The sequence below is a fragment of the Nothoprocta perdicaria genome, unplaced genomic scaffold (assembly GCF_003342845.1).
Source record: "Nothoprocta perdicaria isolate Ctin4 unplaced genomic scaffold, notPer1 scaffold_321, whole genome shotgun sequence".
NCBI lineage: Eukaryota > Metazoa > Chordata > Aves > Tinamiformes > Tinamidae > Nothoprocta > Nothoprocta perdicaria.
Window position 1 is genome coordinate 354,450 of NW_020455557.1, and position 21,112 is coordinate 375,561.

The 21,112-nt window shown below is 44.6% G+C and overlaps 1 protein-coding gene across 2 annotated transcripts in view; it reads right to left on the reverse strand.

Annotated features, from left to right (window-relative positions):
• Positions 1 to 3,270: 3,270 nt before the first annotated feature.
• Positions 3,271 to 21,112, reverse strand: part of CBFB (core-binding factor subunit beta) — a 38,665-nt gene continuing 20,823 nt past the window's right edge. The window contains exons 4-6 of one of the 2 annotated variants that reach the window (XM_026043107.1): positions 20,384 to 20,500; positions 15,904 to 15,999; positions 3,271 to 4,534 (exon numbers count right to left, since the gene is read on the reverse strand). In XM_026043107.1, the coding sequence (XP_025898892.1) occupies positions 4,466 to 4,534; positions 15,904 to 15,999; positions 20,384 to 20,500 (282 nt within the window). In that variant the 3' untranslated portion in view covers positions 3,271 to 4,465. Of the gene's footprint in view, positions 4,535 to 15,872; positions 16,000 to 20,383; positions 20,501 to 21,112 lie in introns of both variants that reach the window. The other variant, XM_026043108.1, reaches the window with a different exon arrangement.

Genomic DNA, 21,112 nt, shown 5'->3' on the forward strand with positions numbered 1-21,112 from the left:
CGTGGCGGAGCGGGGAGGGCGGCGGCGCGGCGCGGTGGAGGCCGTGGGTTCGCGGCCCGCGCGGGGCAGCACCCGAGGCGCCTGGGCAGGAGCGTGGCGATCCCACTTGGCTCTATCCTCCATCCCTGCCGTGTCCTCCGAACCGGGCTCAGCGCTGCCCTGAAACGCGCAGAAACAAGGCCCACCATGGCCATTACCGAGAGCCGCCATCTCTTTGCCGAGAGCCACCATTTCCTTCATGAGAGCCGCCACCTCCGCTCGTTCTGGGGGGGCCGAGGTTCATTCGCGGGGGGCCGAGGCCGAGGTTTCAAGCCTGGCCACTCTCCAGCCTGGTGCCGCCACCGGAATGGCCTCTGGGCACCCTTGGGAAGGAGAAAAGCTGCTCTCCACCATAAGCTGTTGGGCAGCTCCAGGCCRAGTTGCCTTCACGGAGCAGTCATGGTGGAGAGCATAAGGAAGAAAGGTGCAAGCTGGCAAAAGCCGTCACCTCCGGGCAAAGAAAGAGGAATGTGGAGGGGAAAAAGATGGAGGGATTTCCTTAGGCCCACAGCATCGAGCCCGTGGACAGTTAGCACGAAGGTCCGGGGCAGCACAGCCCAGGCCCAGCAAGAAACACCCTCATTTCCACCTTCTTCCTGTCCTACGGATACCCGGGATGCCCAGGGAAGCGCCCCAGCAGCGACCAAATTCCCCCAGTTCCTGCCCATTTCTTCCCCGCTCCCGAGCTGTGAGAAACGCGCCCGAGGCAGTGGGCAAGTTCACTTATCTCCATCTGTAACCGAGAAAGCCATTTATTAAAGTTATATTTATTAAAGTTACATTTATTTAAAGTTATTTATTAAAGTCAAAGCCATATATTTAAAGTTACTGAAGTAACTGTTAGCGTAAGCAGCCCCAGCAGATGAATATGCATGTGCTGGGATTTACGCCGCGGCCGGTGGGCAGGATGCAAAGCAAATGAGTTATAGGAAATGCTGCCCATGCAAATGCGCAGCTCCCCTATAACTTCTTGCTATAAAAAATTTGCAACCCTGGAAGTCTTTTTTTTTTTAATCCCGTAACTTATTTGCATTGGAGATGTAGTAATAAAATAATGCCTGGTAAATAAAGCGCTTGTATTTCTGCGCAAAGACGCATTCTGAAGTGTTCTAGTGAGAAAGGGGAGCTCTGAATCAGCAGGGGATGAGAAAATAGGGAAGTGCTGCCGAACCGCGCAGCTGCGGGCTCCTTCAAAACCAGCATCTTTCACTTTATTTCCCAGCCCTTTACCTGCAGAAGGGTCGTTATCAGCGAGCCAGGCTCAGCACCGTAATTTRCAGGAACAGAAAAGCGACTGTTTTCACCAACAGTCTCATTTTCATAATTTCCTGCCAGCAAAAGCTGGGGCRAGGACCCAGACAGGAGCAACTGATAAGTGTCTTTGTGTTAAAAGAGCGAATAGGAGAGTCATTCATTTCAAGTTTGGAAGTAAAATAGACCAAATGGTTAATAACCCAAATTGCTTCAGGGTGAGGAGGAGGTCACACAGCTCCGAGGTGTTTTTGGTATCACAACCCACCGCRCTTGCTTTTCCCAGGCTGGGTTCCCGTTGCCTTCGTCCTTCTGCGCTCCCAGGAGCTCCCTTGGGGTCCTTCATTCCCACCCTCAACGCAGCCCTGCCCAAGTGATGCTAAATCACAGAAAACAGCGTTTATCACCGTTATCCTTGAGTATTAGGTGCTTTAAGCTGGACTACCAGCACCTTCCTTAATTTATACATGCAAATGACCTCTGGTTTAGCCTCTTGATTAACAGCTGCCCTGAAACCAGGCACACACAGAGCTGCTCTTTACCTGTGCATGGCCCACACAGCTGGCGAGGTTTAAGGAAAACTCATTTGCAATAATGCAAGGGGGATTCTGCTTTCAAAGTATGTGTCTTCTTTGCAATCTTATTTTTTTGGCCAAGGAGAAGCAAATTAAGCATTTTCTCCAACAATGACAACGTTCCCTTACTCTAAAAAATTTCAGATCCACCAGCACCCTGGGTGACAGTCCAGAAACAGAGCAGGGTGCTGGGGTTAGTTTAAGTGACCACTGGATGTCACTATTGCTTTTAAGAGGACATCAAGGCAGCCTCGTGGATGGAAAACGTCACCCAATATCCCCTAAGCCCTCCCCAAACACACACTGTGTTAGTCTGGATTAGCAGGAGGTCCAAAATAAAACCCACGGCCACTTGGTTTCACTACACGGAGGTTTATTATGAAAGTTAAACGTACAACACAAAGAGTAGCAAAAGCAATCCTGGAGCTTAAGGCAACTCGCACAGGAGATGAATTCCAGAAAGATGATGCAACTTCAGTTTAAATAGAAATTATGAAAAATATCAAATTGCATCAATAACTTAAAATGCACTTTAAAAAGTCTGCACTAACCAGCAGAGGGGAAGGGCTTGTGATCTTAATGCCAGCATTAAGATACCGTAAGCAGCAGAAGGCTAAATGATGATAGGTAAAGTTCAGTATTTACACCAAGAGAGCGAGGTTAATATGCGATAGCGTAATTTCCTGTGTACTTATGGTTTAAAACCACGGTCTGAAACATTAGGAAAACCTTTTAAAATAAATCTTCAGACTATTCCATCAAAAATACACAGATGGCAGAGAAGATCCGAGGCCAGGGATGCATGTGTGTTTGTGTGTGTGTTTATGTGTTTGTGTCCCTTAAATAACTCATTGCAACAACACTTTAGAAATATTATTTCTTTGGGGGAAGAAGAGCAAGAAGAATACGTGGCCACAGCGTGAACATGGCTATTTCCCAGGTGAATCACATTTAAACTGAAGTACCAAAATATTTCTATGCGATGACATTTCTCACAGTTTACAGTTATTGACATTTAAGTGAATGTTCAATATTCACACGATTAACATACAAAKGTTCTCCTTCACATTGACATTTCTYGTGGTTTTGCAAGACCTCTTTTGCATCGTTTGTTTTGCCATTAATGAGGAACGTGATCATCTTAATGATAGAATTAAAGATTTAACCGTTCTAATCACACAGAGATTCAGGTTTCACAATCATTCTTAAAATGCTGAACTAGATCACTTTTTTTTTTTTTAAAAAAAGATACCTAAACGACATTTTTATTATTCGGGTTGTACAGAAAGCACCTCATTTTCTGACAATGCCAAATGACATCACACTTCCAATCCACTTTCTTAAGAGTATCAGATGCAATGAAAAACTTGAACAAATCCATTGAGCAACATCCCCCCCAAAAGTGTGACACAAATGAATTCATCCCAAATCTTACCCTGTTAGAAAATGCAATATATACTCCAATGTAGTTTTAACTTGCATAAGGTTTTCAYAGAGGTGTCCGATGCACAGTAGGAGATTTTCTGCACACAACCTCATCTCAGCTTTTCACCATTCAGCACAGCTTTACAAAAAGCRTTAAGATATAAAATATACTTAAAGCAGCTATCTTAAACATGATTTAATATACATATCACCTTGGCAGCCGATCACTTGTGTTCCCAGTTTAACGTGCTGTCGAATCTCAGAGTTGCAGTATCCCTTTTAAGAACTGTTTAAAAAAATCCCTGAATAAAACAGAAGCCAGCCTGCGACTTCCCATGAGTTTCAGTAAAGTACTATATACAGGGGTATAATAACCACTCAAACCCACTTAATACAGAATAAAATCTAAGAGAGATACTTGGGCAGGATGCATGAGTATACACACGCATATGCACATGTGTGTGTGTGTGTGATTTTTTATATATATATAAAGATAGTATTGTTTAAAAAGTGGAACTGATGAATTGTTAGCAGTTAAAAGCATACTGCAACTGCACCAACAAACCTGTGTGGTTTGAAGTTTGATTCCAACAGCTCTGTGTCACTGGGTTTAGCTTGGAAATATGCAAAATAATGTCAGCAGTTTTCAAAAGGTCTTGCAAATTTAGGAAAAAAAAGAAATCTGAAAGAAAGTTTAAGAATGCGTATCTAAAATGAAGCAGGAGCACAACAAGGACAATCAAAATTTCCAAAAGCCCATATTAAAAAAAAAAGAAGCTTGGAATGCATTGGCTTCCAGCACTTTAAAAAAAAAAAAAAAAAGACAAAAAAATCTGTAATACCTTGACCTATTTAAGTGACAACTTTTATTACAGTTGAGAAATACGTTTTTTATAGCTGCATAAGTTTCCATTTCACTAAAATAGTGCCACCAAAAATAAGTTTGCATAGAAAAAAACCAAAATTTCCAATTGCCACTGGCTACATGCTTAACGTGGGAAATGCAGGTATCGTAACATAAACATAGTGCAAACCATGGCAGTTCGTGGTGACGTTCACTGCCGCAGGTCAGGAAACAGACCGTCGTATACCCAGTTCTCACAGTTTCTGGTCTTCTCGTCTATCCTTGGCCAAGGAGAAGCAATGCAGGGGTGCAGACCCGTGGCTGCCGCCTGTTAACGGAGCTTGAGGTCATCGCCGCTTCCTAGGTTGGAGCCAGGACTAGGGTCTTGTTGCCTTCTTGCCTGCATGGAATGGCCTTGGTTAGGATCTAAGAAGCGGTGCGGGAATCATCGGTTTATTTAAGCAAATCAAGCACATGCACAAGACCACAGACAATCCTCAAGCAGAAAAATGACACTTCAAGCATGCGTTTTTAACACCAAAACCACCCCCTTTGCCCCCATGCCCATCCCCAGCGCCCCTCTCTGCTCTGAGAGGACCCCTGTGGCTGGGGTGCTCCTCAGCGCTGCTCCACGTCAACCAGCAACTCAGGGYGAAGCAACACTTTTGTGCCTCTTCTGCCGCAAACTAACGAAAAACCCAACAACAGAACCCATTTTTTGCTTTGAATTTCCCTCCAGTTAATGGCTTCTGGAAGTGCTCCACATAAATGCTCTCTAGGATCAGGATCTTGAGGAGAAAGGCGACATGGCAAGCTAGCACGGTCAGTCACCTCGTTCCCRGATACATCCCTCCCCACACAGTATTTGTGCAATGAACATTTAATTGAGCTTTCTTTAGGGACAAAGAGACTTCCCCATTTACACATCATCAACAACCCAGTACAATTTAATCTACAGGTTTGACCAAAACCGCTCACGCTTCTCGGAGTTTCCCTACAGCCTATATTTCACTTTTGTGTCARGCCTATATAATTAGCAATAACTCAAACCTGAGACTGCTCGGGTACTTAGGACATCATAATGCCAGCTCTCCTTCAAAATAAATGGCTCTGTTAAACTGTTGGAGTTGACAGCAATTTCGAGAGGAAATTAAGGAGAGTCAATATCAGTCATACTAAAAAGACTCTTACTATTATCTCCACTTGAGGAATGAGCATACACGTAGCTAGCACATTTGTCCTTTGGGACCAACGGGCTCCTTGCCTGCTCACGTGCTTTAAGAGCCATCCCTTAAGTGAAGCGATTTGGCCAGGCAGCATCCCCTCCATGCACACACACACACACACACACACACACACACACACACACACACACACACTGTATTGGCCACGCAGAAAACTCTATTTCAGCGTGTGCTGCTCAAAAATGCAATGCTGAATTCTTTCCTGCTTTGTTTGCAGAGCAAGGTCCGGCTAAGAATGAAGCAGATCTTCATTCTTCCTAAAAATTCTTCCTAGGTCAGGGGTACGCCAGTTTAAAAMATAAACCCCAGGAGGAGGAAGCATCTGCAATAAACATTAAGCGTTCAGAAGCAGCCAAACGTTGATTTAATGACCCAACGCCAGTTCCGCTGCCCCAGGCTGGGAAACTGGGTRTAAAGCCTTCAAAACCTGCCCAAAGCCATCAAGATTGCTTGAAAACTGCAGGGAAAACGTCCAAGAAAGGGTTCTTGTTTGCAAGACTGAAATCCTGGGATATCACTGATCCCCTGCGGGAGACTGCCAAAGGCTCCTRTAACAGCTACAGCCACCTTGAGACAACCAAAGACAAGTAGCATTTATTACCTCTCATTATTACTCCTTCTGACAGATTTCTATTCCGGAGCCGCATTCCCAGTTGGTGGAAGTCATCACCGCGCGGGTCAGTGGCGCCCCGCAAAGCTCCCCAAAAAAGCCGGCGGCTCCAGCGAGCCCCGGGCAGCCACGACCGCGCCGAACAGCACGAGGATTTCGGGCGACCCATGACTAAGAGCGAGGCAAGCRCCGAGCGCCCTTCTGACTCACACAGCAGCAGCCAGGCCGCCTTCCCGCCATGGCGGCCGCCATGAGGCCTCCATGCGCYGCCTGCCACCACGAGGCCTCGCCCGGGGCTGCTGGTCGCCTCCGGGCTCCTTCCTCGCTCCCCTTTGGGCTCCTTCCCTCCTCATCTCCCCCTTCCCGACCCTTCTTGCCCAGCTCTGCTCCCCAGGGCATCTTCTACCCTCAGGACAGGCCGTCCTGCCTCCTCCTCCTACTTAAAACTGTATTTTAAAATACAGTTTAAAACTGTAATTTATGTATTTTTTTAAACCTCCCATTTAAAATGGTATTTTCCTTTGCTATTCTGARGGGGCTCAAAGTCCCTGCAATAAATCCCTCTAGTTATCGGGATATTTTCATAGAGGTTGTTCCCGCCCTGCTCCTCCTTCAGTGGCCACAGTTTACTCAGAATTGCAGTTTTTAGCTATCACACTTGATATCCAATATCAAATCAATTACCTTTGATATCCAATATCAAATCAATTACCTTTGATATCCAATATCAAATCAATTACCTTTGATATCCAATTTAACTACCACATTTGATATCTAACACACCTCTGTATCTACCAGAATGCAGCTACATAGTAAGCCGGATTTTACATGTTGGGGAAGACCTCTTGCTCGGTGATATTGGTCATACTCAGACTACAGGAAATGACCTGTTTTTCCTACGTGCAGAAAACCATAGAAATTGCCCAAGACTATACTGAGATGTTTTGCTTATGACTGCCTCTCTTCTWGGAAGAGCCCAAGTCATGTGCTACCTTTAAGAGCTACCAAAAATCTTAGACTGAGCTATTTTGTGACTAGTTTTGTACTCACTTTTGTACATTTTTTTACACTTACTAGAAAACTCAGCGAGTTAAACTTCTGCACTTCTGCTTTAAAAGTAGCCGGGTTTCCTCCTCGGAGCCCAAATTATCCACACAGCAATTTTATTGTCAAATTCCAACGCCGACTCCAAGGTACGAGGAGCATATGGTTGCACTTAGGCTTTTCCTAAAGTGGCCTTTTCTTTCAAAACATATGAAAAAACCCACATGATTTACGACATCAGCGCCACTCACGGGGTTTGCAGAAGCCACTACCGAACAACTACCAGATTTGCCCTTTCAAGTGACACGCAGAAAGCATGACAAATCACCCTCAAACGCACTGAAAATGGGCAGCACACAATCACGCTTGGAGAAGGGGGGGAAAAGGTGTAATTTTGCATTTCAGTAAAGGGGATTTACACCCCAAACTTCCAAATGCTGGTGTGACAGCTCAGCCTCCCTCAGCAGGCTGGGTGACGAGGTATGAACACATTCACATACATGGAACATCCTTATCCCGCTCCTCGGGGTCCTGCCGAAGCACGAGCACAGCGTGCAGTGCCTACTCCTGTGCTTTACACAGTGAAACAGTTTTACAGCTCTAGCTAAAATTAAAAACACTCTCGTGTTGAAATGGGGCCATTTCTGAAATCAGAAACAGGAGAAATCACCTTGCATGCAGACAGCACGCTGGGGTGGATCAGGAAGTAAGTGGTATTTTTGGCTGCTGACAAAGGGCAAAATASCAATTTCATTAAAAAGAATGCCACAGGTTTCTCAATGCTCCCTTGCAGGGGAAATCTGCCCACCCGTGTGGCGGTAGCTGCAAGATCTCCTCACAGGCTGCTACAGGAAGCTAAAAGTTTGCTTTTACAAATGGAAGAAAATAGAGATTTCCACAATTTTCTCCACTTTGGTTCCCATACCCTCAGCACAGCTAAGGAGTCCTCTGAAGTGCAGCATTTGCTGGAGCTTTTGAAACGTGTCTCTCACGACAGCAGGGCCCAGCAGAAGCACCAGAATTGCTCTCGGCAAGGAAGCGACGAGCCCGACTCTGAAGACACGGGAGACTCGCTTCGATTAAAAAAAGATGCATCTGTTCTTTTGCAAGTGGAAAATGGAATATCCTGCCATGAGTCATGAGAAAACAGTAGTCATTCATCTTATCTCAGCGCATTTCATTTTTCAGGGAAACGCCAATTTTAAATTTGGAGGAGGGACATGGTGAACATTACTCAGCTGCTACTTAGTGAAAGGCTCTAACCTTTAATAGAGTTGTTGGAGCTGCTAAATCATCCTCTTGGTGTCAAATAGGGAGTTTCCTGAGTGCTACCAAGAGCAGGCTGTGAGGAAGCCTCATTAATAGCACAGAGATCCCACTGTGCTGGTAGCGCTCCTAAAATTGAATGTGGCTTCATCACCACCACCCAGTTCCTTCCAGATATCCTGAAATTGGATAGTTAATGCCATGGGTGCACAGGGAGTTTCCATACCCCCAAATACTCCGCACTCAGCTTTCAGCACATGAGGCCATGCAAACCTTCTGCAATACGGAAGGAATTAGCACTGGCCACAAGCCATTTCAAACCTCTGAAGCAGGAGATGGTATGATGATGGACTGCAAGAATTGCAGGAACGTATCTGGCAAAAATAAAATAATAAAAAAAAAGTTTCAAAGCCTCCCATAACATGCTATTCTAGATTTACTCATGCTGAGCTGGTTACTGACACCACAGGGTGAGTAACTACTAGCAAACAGGAAAGGCTGTAACAAAATCACTCTGGGCTCGAGCGCAGACAAAAGCAAAGGCAACTTACTGCAGCAGGCTGAATCCTAGGCTCACTTCAGCCCTCTCTGCTCCTGAGCTTCTGCCAGCTCTAAACACAGCCTAACTAGGGAAAAATTCATGCTAGACTGTAGCTCTATTCTGTTATTTTCCTTAACAAACGAGAGAGCTTGAAGTCGCTGAATCCCTTAGGAGAAATCGTGGCTCTCGTGGACAGGGGGCACGCTGGAGCATTTGCACTGCTTGCTGAGGTGAAGGCAGCTCCAGGAACAGTGACTAAGGGAGAGGGTCCCGACCAGGCTGCAGCTCGGCACGTGGGCTTTTGGAGCTGCCTTTGAACGGGTTTCTGCAGCTCTGTGTGAAAAATAACACACGCCGGCAGTGCCACGCTGTTTGGGCCTCATTTCTACTTGCAATAACTCATATTTACCTTTGTTAGCCTCAAATTCTGCAGTGAGTTCTTACAAAGCCTTAGACAGGACCTGTCAAACGTGTCCATGACCCAACGCACCTTATGAGATGGGTCCCTCTTCCCATCTCCTTTTCTATCATGAGCCTCTTTTTTAATGAATCACTCAAAAAAGTGGTCAGAATCGGGATGTCTGAAGACAAGGCAGTAAAAATCACAAAAACAAGTGGCCCCTGGGCTGCTTATACCCCTGGGATGCTGGCGAGAGGGAGGAAGAGGATTTGGAGAAGGGCTGTCATGCGGAGTAGCCAAAATAAAGTCTTCCCGCAGACAACTCCACTGCAATTCTTTAATTGCCTTCTGGCAGCTCCACACTGCTGAAAGAGAGAGAGCAGATGCATTAAATGTGCCTTGGAATCTGTCATCTATAATTTACTAAATAAGTGAAAAAAAAATCCGGCAATGTTATGAAAAACTCAACAGTCAACATTTGGATCCTCTTAGAATGATTGTCAACCTACTGAAAAGAATTAAAAGCAAAAACAAAAGGCAACAACAAAACCCTACAACTTGAGAACACGTTGCAGATTTTCTCAAAAAGGGGGCGAACGGGGCTCAGAAATCACCAGTTACAAGTCAAGCTCCTCCTCATATTTAAATACTTGATTATTTTTTAATGAATWATCAGTCCTGCTAACTTAGCCAGACGAGCATGAGGGAAAGCAGCGAAACTGAGGGCTCTTTGTCTACATCCATGGTTGATGCTACCTCCTCCTGCCGGTTTGGAGCATGGTTGGGGTTCTCTATTGCAATTGTTGTGAGCAATACAAGGAGAAGGGGGGAGCTCAGCATTAAAATCAGCAAAGTTGGGTCACAAACGGGTGCCCACAGTGACAATTTGTATCAGCACTTCCAGGTGGAGCAGCTCAAATGCACCACAAAGCTCCACTGCAAGCACCCAACAACCTATTTCCAAGGAAGAAGCCATTGGAAAGTCCACATCTTTAAGATGTTTTGTTCCCAAAGGAAAAGGCTTCCAAGGCTTCCTTTTAGAAGGTAGTGTTTGAAGGTTGGTACAGAGGTTATAAATTTATAATTAATATTGATTGCCTCCAGACAGCATTTCTCTGTTGCTCAGCCCCTTTCTAACCTTCATTGACTGAAAGAAGATGCTTATATTACAGTATTCCCCGATTTGCAAAATTGATCTTCCCTGCACTACATTATTCAGCATCGATTCTGCACAGCACAAATTGTTTTTCGGATATATGCACTCGTAGCACTTTCATACAAATACGAGTAATTTAGAAGTTTCTGCAAAACAAGCTCGTCATAATCACACTGCTCTCCTTGTACTGTGCTCACCCCAAAAATCCTTTTAAGGCAGCATATATACAGGTTTCTTTTTAATATATCCAATATAAAAACAGACTTATGCTATACATATAGGCACGCACCAAGACTGCACTGTACTCTAAGTGGAAAACACAAACTGTTCTTTTTTTCCATATTCAAAAACCTTTACTAAACCTTTTTTTCCCCCCTAATCTTTGCAGGTTTGAAGAACCRCAGGAAGCAATGAAGTTTGTTGCAGAACCAATGCTGAGAAAGCTCAAAACACAAGAGTTTAACGAGAAAACAAAATGAGAAAAAAAAAAAAAAGCACTACTGGAATATTATATTTTCCTCCTAAGCAAGTTATATTTGACCAAAATACATGCATAATTGCATAGAGTATCTGTTTACACTGCTAGATTCAACTTAATTTTCCTTTTCTTTAAATAAGAAAGGAGGAAGAGCAACTTCCCTCATCAGAAGCTTGAAGAGAATAGGAGAATCAGCCCTCTTGCTTGATTTCTTATTGCTGGTCAACTGTTGGCTTTCTTTAGCAAGTGCCTGCTTGAGATTTCAGAGCTCGCAGCATGGGCATAATTAAATGAAACACATTTCCCACGTCAACTCAAACAACAGTTCTGCAAAGAACGTGTGAGGATTTGAGTTTTAGGTGAATTTCTATTCCAATAACTTTTTTTCTTGTGGTGTTTAGGGACGATTTCTAGTGGAAGCAGCAAGCTTCAAAACTCTTTTTTTTTGTTTTTTGTTCCCCCCCCCCAGAAAAATGGGAAGCTTTTTTAAAAATGGGAATTTCAGGCAGCTTCCTAAAATGGCTCTGCTTACCCATTAATGTACTTTATATTTAGCACAAGACCGCAAGCAGACACGATTGCTAGACCAGACTGTTTTAGGGAAGAGCAAATCACTTTGCTTCTCTACTTGCAGCCCTGCTAAAATAATGGGCACTGCAGCACTAGGGGAAGCAGACACAAAATGGAAAAATATTAAGTTTCAAAAATGCCTCCTTGGACAAACTGCACCAAAAAAACACGAGCACAAATCCAACCAAGTAAAGCAGGCGGGAGAGCATCTTTAGCTAGGCTCCAGATTAAGACGAGGGCAAACTGAGCTTTCTGAGACTGCTTTTGGGGAGGTTTTAGAGASGCAGATGATTTGCAACGTTCTCTCCATCGTGTCACGGAGGGCAAAGCAGTGAACAAAATGCAGAGATTTTTACGTGCTGCTCTGGTCTTTCACCATCCAGTGACTACTGTCATTTCTGCAGCTTCTCGGCACTCCGCTCCGGCCGTTCACACACATCACGGSGAAGAAAAGTGGCAGAAACTGATGCAAAAGGTAGAATTTCACTCATGTTCCTAATTTTAACTCTTCCCCCAAAAATCTGGAGATAAAGACATAATGAAAAACTATTCATCTCACTGATACCTCTTCAATCTCCTCATTCTCCTTCTATTATTTTAATCGAGGAGAGACAACACACATAAATTTCCAGTTTGGTTAAAGTATGGTTCCACACTGAACCATATGCCTGGTTCAATCACGTAAGATCCAGAGCATACCAGTAAAATAATGCCCTTGGTGCAAGTTTATCATGGTTTGGCACTCACTTTTTTTTGGGCTGGTATGAATTTATCAAATAGGGTAAGTTTGCTAAGTAGCCCGATGCTCCTGAAGTCAGTGTAAACGTGTACAATTATTTCCTTTTACAAGGGGCCTTGGGGATGAGGGCTTTCTCCGGGTGCATCATTAAATATTTACCGCCACAACATCCCAGTGTTTCTGCAAAAGCAAATACAATATTCATTCTGAAGGCATTAACTTGGAGCACTCACCGACTTCAAAAGCATCTCTCCAGCGGAGGAATTCTGGATGTAGTGAGGCCAGATTTGTGCTATCTGAAGTCACTAACCTACATAAGTTGACAAAAACCAGAAGCATCTTCTGTTCAAACCTGAATCCATGTTAAACTGAACGTACTTCAACTCCGAGGCACTAAAGAACMGCAATTAAGGTTCATAAATCCATTTGCACCTGAAAGTGTTGTGCCATCCTCTTCGCATTAGATGAGTGCTGTAATTGCAAAAGGAAAATAACGKGGCCGCTTACGGAAATTCAAGCGCTATCCACCAAAACCACTGCTCATCTCMGATGCAAAAATGAGTTCACTAGAAATAAAAACTGGCAATGGTACCAATGCTGTGAACAGAAAGCRCAGCACGTAATGTAAGCATGGCAAACCTGACAGTGCTTTGCCTCTTATTTTCTGAAGGACAATTAATAATGAAAATTAGAATAGCAGATAATTATTCCTAAATTGTTACCACACTTGCTGTTTTCCTGCCCTTCAAAGCGTGCGTGTTCCAACAGCCAGCTACCCCATACCCAACCCAAACCACTTTAACTGAGCAGCCACCTCTTCTGGGGTCCCTTTTTGGCAGAAACACACCGCTTTGTTTGGAAAGTCTGCACAGAGACTTAGGAGAGGGAATCTTTTCTACAGAGAAAGCTGTATAAATAAAGAATTGAATCCCTGATCATTTTCATATGCTGCCAGGCTTGGGATGGATGAATGCTTCCAAAAAGCTGGCGCCTCTGCTTTGGTAGGAGTGGGTGGAATATTATAAGATTCCCCTTCCCTCCCCCTCTGAACCAGAATCTGGTCTCTATTAAAGGCATTTCTGCTATAACACTAGTCTGAAATCGTTTGCTTTTACACAGTGCTGCAATTTCTGTAACAATCTTTGAACAGGATCTCCTCAGTGTTGGAAGTCCACCAGCTTCCACTTACTCTAGTTTTACTGTCCAGGCCAAGCTCTTTAAGTTCTGGTCATAMTGAAAGACGTAGAAATAAGACAGAGAAGAAGTCCTGCCTTGGGAAACTCCAATAATAAGTAGTGCAGCATAAATAAAAACTCTCTCGGCGCACTTGGAACCCACCTTTGCTAACCACCCTGCAAGAACTTCAGCAACTACCATCTCTGTAGGTCAAGCTGCATCTTTAGTTCCACTACTGAAATTACACAAGCAGCCTGCAATGAGGTTTGACTAACATCTCAATAACTGTCAGCGATGCAATCATCACAAGGGAACAACTGACAACCCGGATTGCCAAGGTGACCGAGCGCGTGAATGTTGGAAAATGTGATATGGGTCATAAATGCAAGGAAGAGGGGGATGCAGAGCACGGATCGCTTGTGCACTCCCTCCCCTGGGGAATTTATATTGTCACGAGTACTGGAAATCACGCCAGAAATGAAAGGATCTAATACATGAATCATTTCTCCAAAAGATCCTGATTTTTGTCACTCAGAGTGCAAAAGCTCGTCTGTGAACATTCCAGATGGGTAGCCAGGAAAATTTCCCCAAACCACTTAAATCTAAAAAACGATTACAGAACTACTACTAATTGAAGCCAAATGAGGCCAAAAAAAAGTGTTGGTTATACATATTAATTATACATATATTAAATATACATATAAATATACACTAAAATAAAACAGAGTGCACATAAATTTACTGCAATTTAAGAAATCATGCATTTTAATTTCATAATCTAGAAGTTCCATTCTTTTTTCACACAATTTAAAGAAAGCTTTTTTCCTTTTCTTCCTTTTTGTAGGTGATCTACAAAATCAGTAGCATCAGTATTTTAGCAATGGGACATCTGTTCTTCTACTATGTAAAAATCAGAAGTGGAAATTAATGAGATCTGCAACTGCCTGTTGTCTTATCAAAACCAAGATCTCTTTGGAAGTTACTGAACTCTGTCCCTGCAGCTGCCAAGGACGCTGCTTCTTGGGGCTCCCTGTCATATGAATCGTGATGTGAAGACCCAGATACTTACTATTAGCTCAGTCCCAACCTTAACTGACAAAGTTCTCATGCCTTCTAGCTTCAAAATTATGGTTTTCTACACTTGAAGACCGGACGATGGCTCAAAACTCTAAAAATGATCCCAGAAAGTCTCCCTGGTTTTAAGCCTTCAGTACTTAAGTAAGTACAGAACTTCCTTTCTGCAGGAATGGGAGTGGGGAAGAAGGTTAACAACAAAGGAAAATAATTCAAGAAAAGCTTTAAGTAAAACGAGGTGAGGAAAACAAGACGAGGGCATGGTGGACAGTTCCTCACGTTGGTTACTCTTGTTCCACCTCAGACCCTCACAACCAGCTTCTGTAAGTGAATTCTCCCTTTCCAACTGACCTTGCAACGAGGCTACAGCTTCGCTGTGACCAACACACAGGACGATTCAGCTCGGGTGGCTCCTTCAAGGATCTGCTGAAAGAGCCCCCAGACTGGTGGTTTTACCCTGGCCATGCTGACACCCACCTGGGCTGCACCTCCTCAAAGCAAACAATGATAATCTCTAGATCTTTCCTTTTTCCCCTGCACATCGCTCTGCGCCTTCCCTTTTTGCTTGGAAGGCAGCGAAGCCGACGCAGCCATCTCAGTATCAGTCAGCAGGCAGAAGGGGAGGACGTGCAGCCACAGCAGCGATCGCGTCTTCTAAGATGCAGAGCCCGAGCAGATTGCTCACGTTTGCTTACAGGAAGCTCTGATGAACTAGAAAGCCGAGTTCTCACGCAGAGAAATTCAAATCAACCCTCTGTTCCGTATTCTCGGCCTCATCTACAACTTGCCTTCACTCACCAACTCTGCCTCCTGCACCGCCGCTCCTCTTACAGCTCTGCCCTTCCTGACATCTCTGAGCAGCTGCTTTGCATTCCCTGTTCTGGCTCCTCTTTCCTTGATCCTAGTAATTTCTGCTCTCATCACAGAGGAAAAGGATTTAAGGCTGTGGGGCCCTAAAGCAGCAAAGAACAAGGAAGAGGGAACTACACCAATGAAGCACTAAGGAGAAAAAGGTGAGTGGAGAGTAAAGCTAAACCTGCAGGAGAAAGCAGACTGCACCAGCTGAAGCTGTTCACCAGCAATGTTTTTCGCAACACAGGGTGAAATTATCTGTAAAATTATCTGCCAGCAGCTCCCTAAACCTTCCAGGGCCCATGAGAGACATGTGGGAGAGAAGGCTCCTCTATCTGCTTTTAAAAAACTCCCTTTGACAAAGACGTAGTAACTCTGCAAGCAAGTCTAGCTTTAAAACTTAATACCCCCAAAAAAGATCACCTACAGAGAGGAAAAAAGGGTGAGAATTAAGCTTAATTTAAGCTTCAAAAATTTGAAATCTGCATGTTAAAAACAACACATTTTGCAAACGACAAACACAGTCCACARCACCGTACAGACACACAAATTATTGCAAATAAGCTAGAGTTTTGGGAAAGTACTAACCAGTTACTGACAGCAGCTGTGAAACCCTCACCTCCATTTCCTCCCGGTGGGACCTGTCTCTGTCCTCGAACTCGCGAGTTCTTCTCCGGGCTTCTTCGAAGGCCTGTTGTGCCAAGGCATCCTCCTGCTACCAAAGCAGACAACAGGGTGACACAAGAGACTGCCCACCTTCCTACCAGACTGCATTTCTTTGGAATATTAGAGATATCCGACAATTCAGTGCTATAGCGSCTGCCAGGACACCCAAACATGAGTTACTGCAGTAATTCCTAACAGAGGTTAGTGATGGATTCTCATCTTCATCCCTGCAGGACTGGTAACCAAACCTGCAAAGCAGCCACTATTTAAATGCATTTTCTCAGCAGGAACTCCTTTTCAGGGGGATTTACTTGCTAATTGTTAGGACTTCAAAGGAAACCTCTGAAATTACATGAAAAAGAAAAAGGACCATCCATTTTATTCTCTTTATAAAAGTCATTTTGAAGACAGTACTCAACAGAGGTATCTACTACAGAGTTCATTGACACCATAATACAAAAGTGAATTAATTCTCTCCATTCAAAAAGTATTATGTAAGCTACAGATTAATTAAATCCTCCATTTTCTCGCAAGCTGCTGCAGGTGAATCAGGATGAACATTCACAGCCATTAGGTATCATTTAAATTTAGTTGCACTAGAAATTGCAAACTAAATTTTAGTTTGCAATTATTATTTACTTGCAATTATTACTGCAGTCYGATTATCCCTCCACTAATGTGTGCACATGCACATACAATTCGGAAGAAACCTAGAGGCTTTCTATAGCCCTGCTCTTTGATTTTTAAATATWATAGCTTATACACAGGAATAATGAATTAATGCACTAAAACTTTGATTTTTATTTTCTGTTGGAAAAATGTAATCATAAACAAAATGCTTTTAATATCTAAGCCATTAATAACTGGCTTGCAAATTATTTCCCTTAAAGACAGGTGTTTTCACACAGTTTGTTCAGAATGAGAGCAGGCATTTTTGCTCCCCACCGACGTTCTTACGTGTCCACAATGGAGCAACCAGCCCTAAAGAGCAACAAGGCACAACAAACCATAAAGACTAAACTGGATTGCTTCTCCCTTCGGTAACGCTTCAGGTGCAAGTGCCATTAGCTCTGCTTAGGATGCCCATAAACACACGTATTTCAAAGCCAGCATTAAATACAAAGCCTAACCTTGGCAGAGGACGAGCTCACGCCGGGAGCCCCGCTCCGTCTCTCTCTACCGGGGGATTAAGTGCATGAATTTTTTACCGCGAGCGGGAGCCTCCCGGGCGCGCGGGCACCTCCGACGGCTTCTCCCGCCCGCGGCGCCGTCCCTGCCCCGCGGCTACGCTCGGGGCACCCGCCRGCCCAACGCCCCCCATGCCTCCCCGAAGGGCCGTGTTTAAAGCTGCCAGGAAAGTCGGCGCCACAACACRAGCGCCTGCTTCCCAACGAGAACGCGTCCCTTTTCCAGCGCTTTTGATGGCGGTGTTCGCAGCAGCGGGCAGGGAAAAGGATGGATGGAAAGAAAGGATGTTCTTCATCATGGGGAAGGGCACAGAAAACAGACTGACTGCAGAAATGCAGCCTTATTCCTCATTTAAAGCAGCTACRGTAAATGTCATGACCACCCCATATTTTAACAGGCCTAAGGTGGATTTCTGTGTTAGATACTTACATTTCACCATGATTTGAAGCAACGAAAAGCTAACGTATAGATGCAACCAGATTATTTAAAAAACAGCCATGACCAGCAAAACCAAAATCAGAGTATCTGAGAAGAACTATGTTGGCATGCAGAAGGCACACGTGTTAGGAGCTGAAACACCAGCACACTAATGGCCAAGGTAAAAGGTAAAAATGTCAATGCATTTAAAAATACCTGCCCTGCTCTGGGCAATGGGCTGTAATAGTTAAACAAGCAGGATCCCAGGATCTCGGACATCAGGAGCTTAACCCCTTTTTCCTCCCTCAAATGTCAACCAAATCTAGTAATTTTAGCCCAGTGAATTCCACGGTGTCCAACCCAACCATTTATCCCCTGACTTGAAGCCAGCAGAAACGTTCCTGGTAGGAGGGTACAATAAGCAGAAGAAGSAGCAGCGAGTTGTGTCGGCCTGAAAACAGAACAAAACACAAAACTCAAACCAAAGAGCAGACTCTCACACAGAGRCACACACAGAGCCGGGCCTGGAGCTGACACCAGAGCAGTCTGGCAGGAAAAGCTTTAATGAGAACAACATTATCCTGGAACAGCTCCGGGATCCGCGCAGCAAGAACTGCTCCCTTGCAGAAGGGATCTGTAAGGACCCAAGGCAGAAACAGATGTGGGCTTAATGAGAGGCGAGACAAACACCAAATTCGAGGAAAATTGTCCCACATGGGGAGGGCATCAAGGAGGACCATCAAGGATGTGCAYGGAGTTTTTTGCCCAGCTGCTCACGTCCATACAGGCAGCTCAGTCGGAGSCCCCAAGACAGCAGCAGCAAACAACAACTTAATCCAAGCCCCAACAAGACTTCCAAACCAGATGCCTTTTATCCAAATAGAAACTTACTTCTCTTTCCATTTTTTTCCCCCCTCAATTGCTGCTTTACGTAAAAATAAGCCCAATGCAACATTAAAGTGCATCTGCTGCTCTGGGCTTGCGCATAGTCCCCTTTGACAGGGGTAACTCCTGGCACTACTGTTTTAACAAAGAGCACGACTAACAAGCTCCTAATAACTGATACTGAGGAACAGAGAGCAGGTTACACACCTGTAACAGAGCACAAAAACAACACAGCTCTAAGCCAGCGGTGCTTAGTACCTCTAGTTCAGACCCTGAACTCAGACTAAATCACGTGCAAGCGCACAAATAATTCAAACCCTGCTAAGAGTGTGCACATCAGGAAACTAAGATAACCCGAGACTATGCAAGAAGCCATAAAATATTCATTATAAAACCAACTCAAGGAAGAGGAAGCTATGCATTTCACTACCCTCCTTCCTTATGGACRAGGGCCTGTTTTTCCCCGGAAATACCACATTTTGGACAAGAATAACCAGCGGGTCCTGGGTGCCCACTCCAAATCAGCCTCCTCCGTTTGTAAGTCACCTTACTTCAGCGTTGGTTGTGTTTTAAACGTATCATCAGTCAGTTTGAAGAACCTGAGGATTTAACTTGCACAGTCCTCAGAGGTCTGTGTTTGAGTTCGCTGTGAAAGGCATTAGACAGGACCAGTTCTGGTCCATGGATTTTACAGCATTTATCTGTTCTTAGAGAAAAAAAAATTGCTGCAACAGAAACTCAGCTCACTTGACAAAGCAGTTGCTGCTATTTTGAGCATCAGTGTCCAAGGAAAAGCTTGGTTCTGTGGCTGGAACACACTCAAATGAGCACRTGTGGAAACTGGCTTCTTAAGCTTAGGAGGGGCAAGAGGAGGACAAAACCTGCAACCATTCATATCTATAACATTTATTTTGAACACTTCTAACTCTTGTACAGAAGGAGATGACTCGAGACACCCTCCCGCTCTTCATCTGCAAACAGGAGGGCTCTTTGTGTTTGAGGGGAGTCTTCTCACGGCTCCTCAGYTGTTTGGGAGTGACTGGCTGCAGTATCAGAACAGCTAAAAAGGAAACCCCGAGAAAGGGAGGGCTGAGAACGAGATGCACACGGTGCAAACGGAAAATAAATCCTCATTTAAATCAGTTCCAGCACACGACGGCCAGAAGCAATTTGCCAGAGAGACACTACCCTCAACAAGAAACCGCAGAGGTGCCGTTGAGCAGCAGCTCTGCGGTACCATTTCGGTTCACAGCAAAATAATCTTTSTTCCAAGGATAACTCCACAGAAGTCCAAGGGAGCATCACAGCAGCCGTGGTCCTCAGGCAGCCTCTGTCTGGATGACTCCTCGGTTGGTGCTGAGGAGCTACAGCCACATCTTCCCTAAGCAAGGTTTTACTCTGCCCTCTCCCTAGCGTGGTCCTTAGAGGCTAAGGCTTTAGGTGCATTCCCAAAGGATCCCCTCTGGGTCKGCTGCATCCACATGGAAGGCAGTTCACACCCTTGGACTACTCTGCTGGGTGAACCACGGCCCGGGAAGGGGATGCTAGAGGATGTTACTTAAAACGTGGCATTTAAGATAAAAAGGGGGTGCCAAAGGAAAGGAAAAAGCAACAATTTACGTAGTAGCAAGTGACTGCAAACCCATTGATATGGATGGGGCACAGAAGACACCACACACACACGCAAAGGCATCACTAAGGTCACAAAAGCAGTTCAGGAATTAAGAAAACAGAGTTATTTGAGGTCCCTGAGGTTAAAGTGACAAAAAGAAACACCAACAGAATCCAGTTTTGTTCTGCTCTTGAAATGAAAGACACAGAGGTGCAGCTAGCAGACGTGTAACAGGAGTGCAATGTGAATTACTTGTATTTCCTAGTGTGCAGGAGCACTGATATTCCTTACACACACATTTCTGAACCCAGCCAGGGGCAGAGTGCCTTACCTGTGCCCTCTCCTCATCAAATTCCAGGCAGCCCATACCGTCCAGTCTCTGCAGATCGATCCAGCCTTTCCAGATTACGCAGACACCATTGAGAATCATGGGTGCCTTCAAGTACACCTGAAAGGGAAACAAAACACATGCAATGAACTTGAATTTGCACACGCACACACGGAAAACACGGAGGCACACACACACACACACACACACACACACACGGAAAACACGGAGGCAGGAAGCCTCTCTCTGTGCCCTTAGAAGAGCCTCCAAGCCAGGCAGTAACATGAGATTCTACTTAACAGTTTCTCCCGCCCTCCTTTCCAAGGACTCGTTTTAATCAAGGGAACGCTGCAACTTTTGCCTACTGTACTGCATGGAACGGATTTAAGCTGTGTTCTCATTTTGTAACGCAGCCTGCACCCGGGTTTGGTTAGAATTCCCTTCCTGCTTTCAGTTAAGGGAGCTTTTTTTCCTCGTCAGGTTACCCTCACGTCACCAGAAGGGGCACGGTGCCAGCTGGGGAAGATGCTTTACCAGAGGGACTCGATAGAAATGGCTAAATGAATCCAGGCCTTCCTGCTCTCCAAGAGTTCGCTCTAAAGAAACGTATTCTCAAAGTTTTAATCAATGCAGCAACACAGTAACCAAGAAGGAAAGGTTATTCCAGGTTTTCCACCAAGAAGAACACACATAAAAGCTTTCCCTCCTGGAATTTGCTGCAGTTCCTGCAGG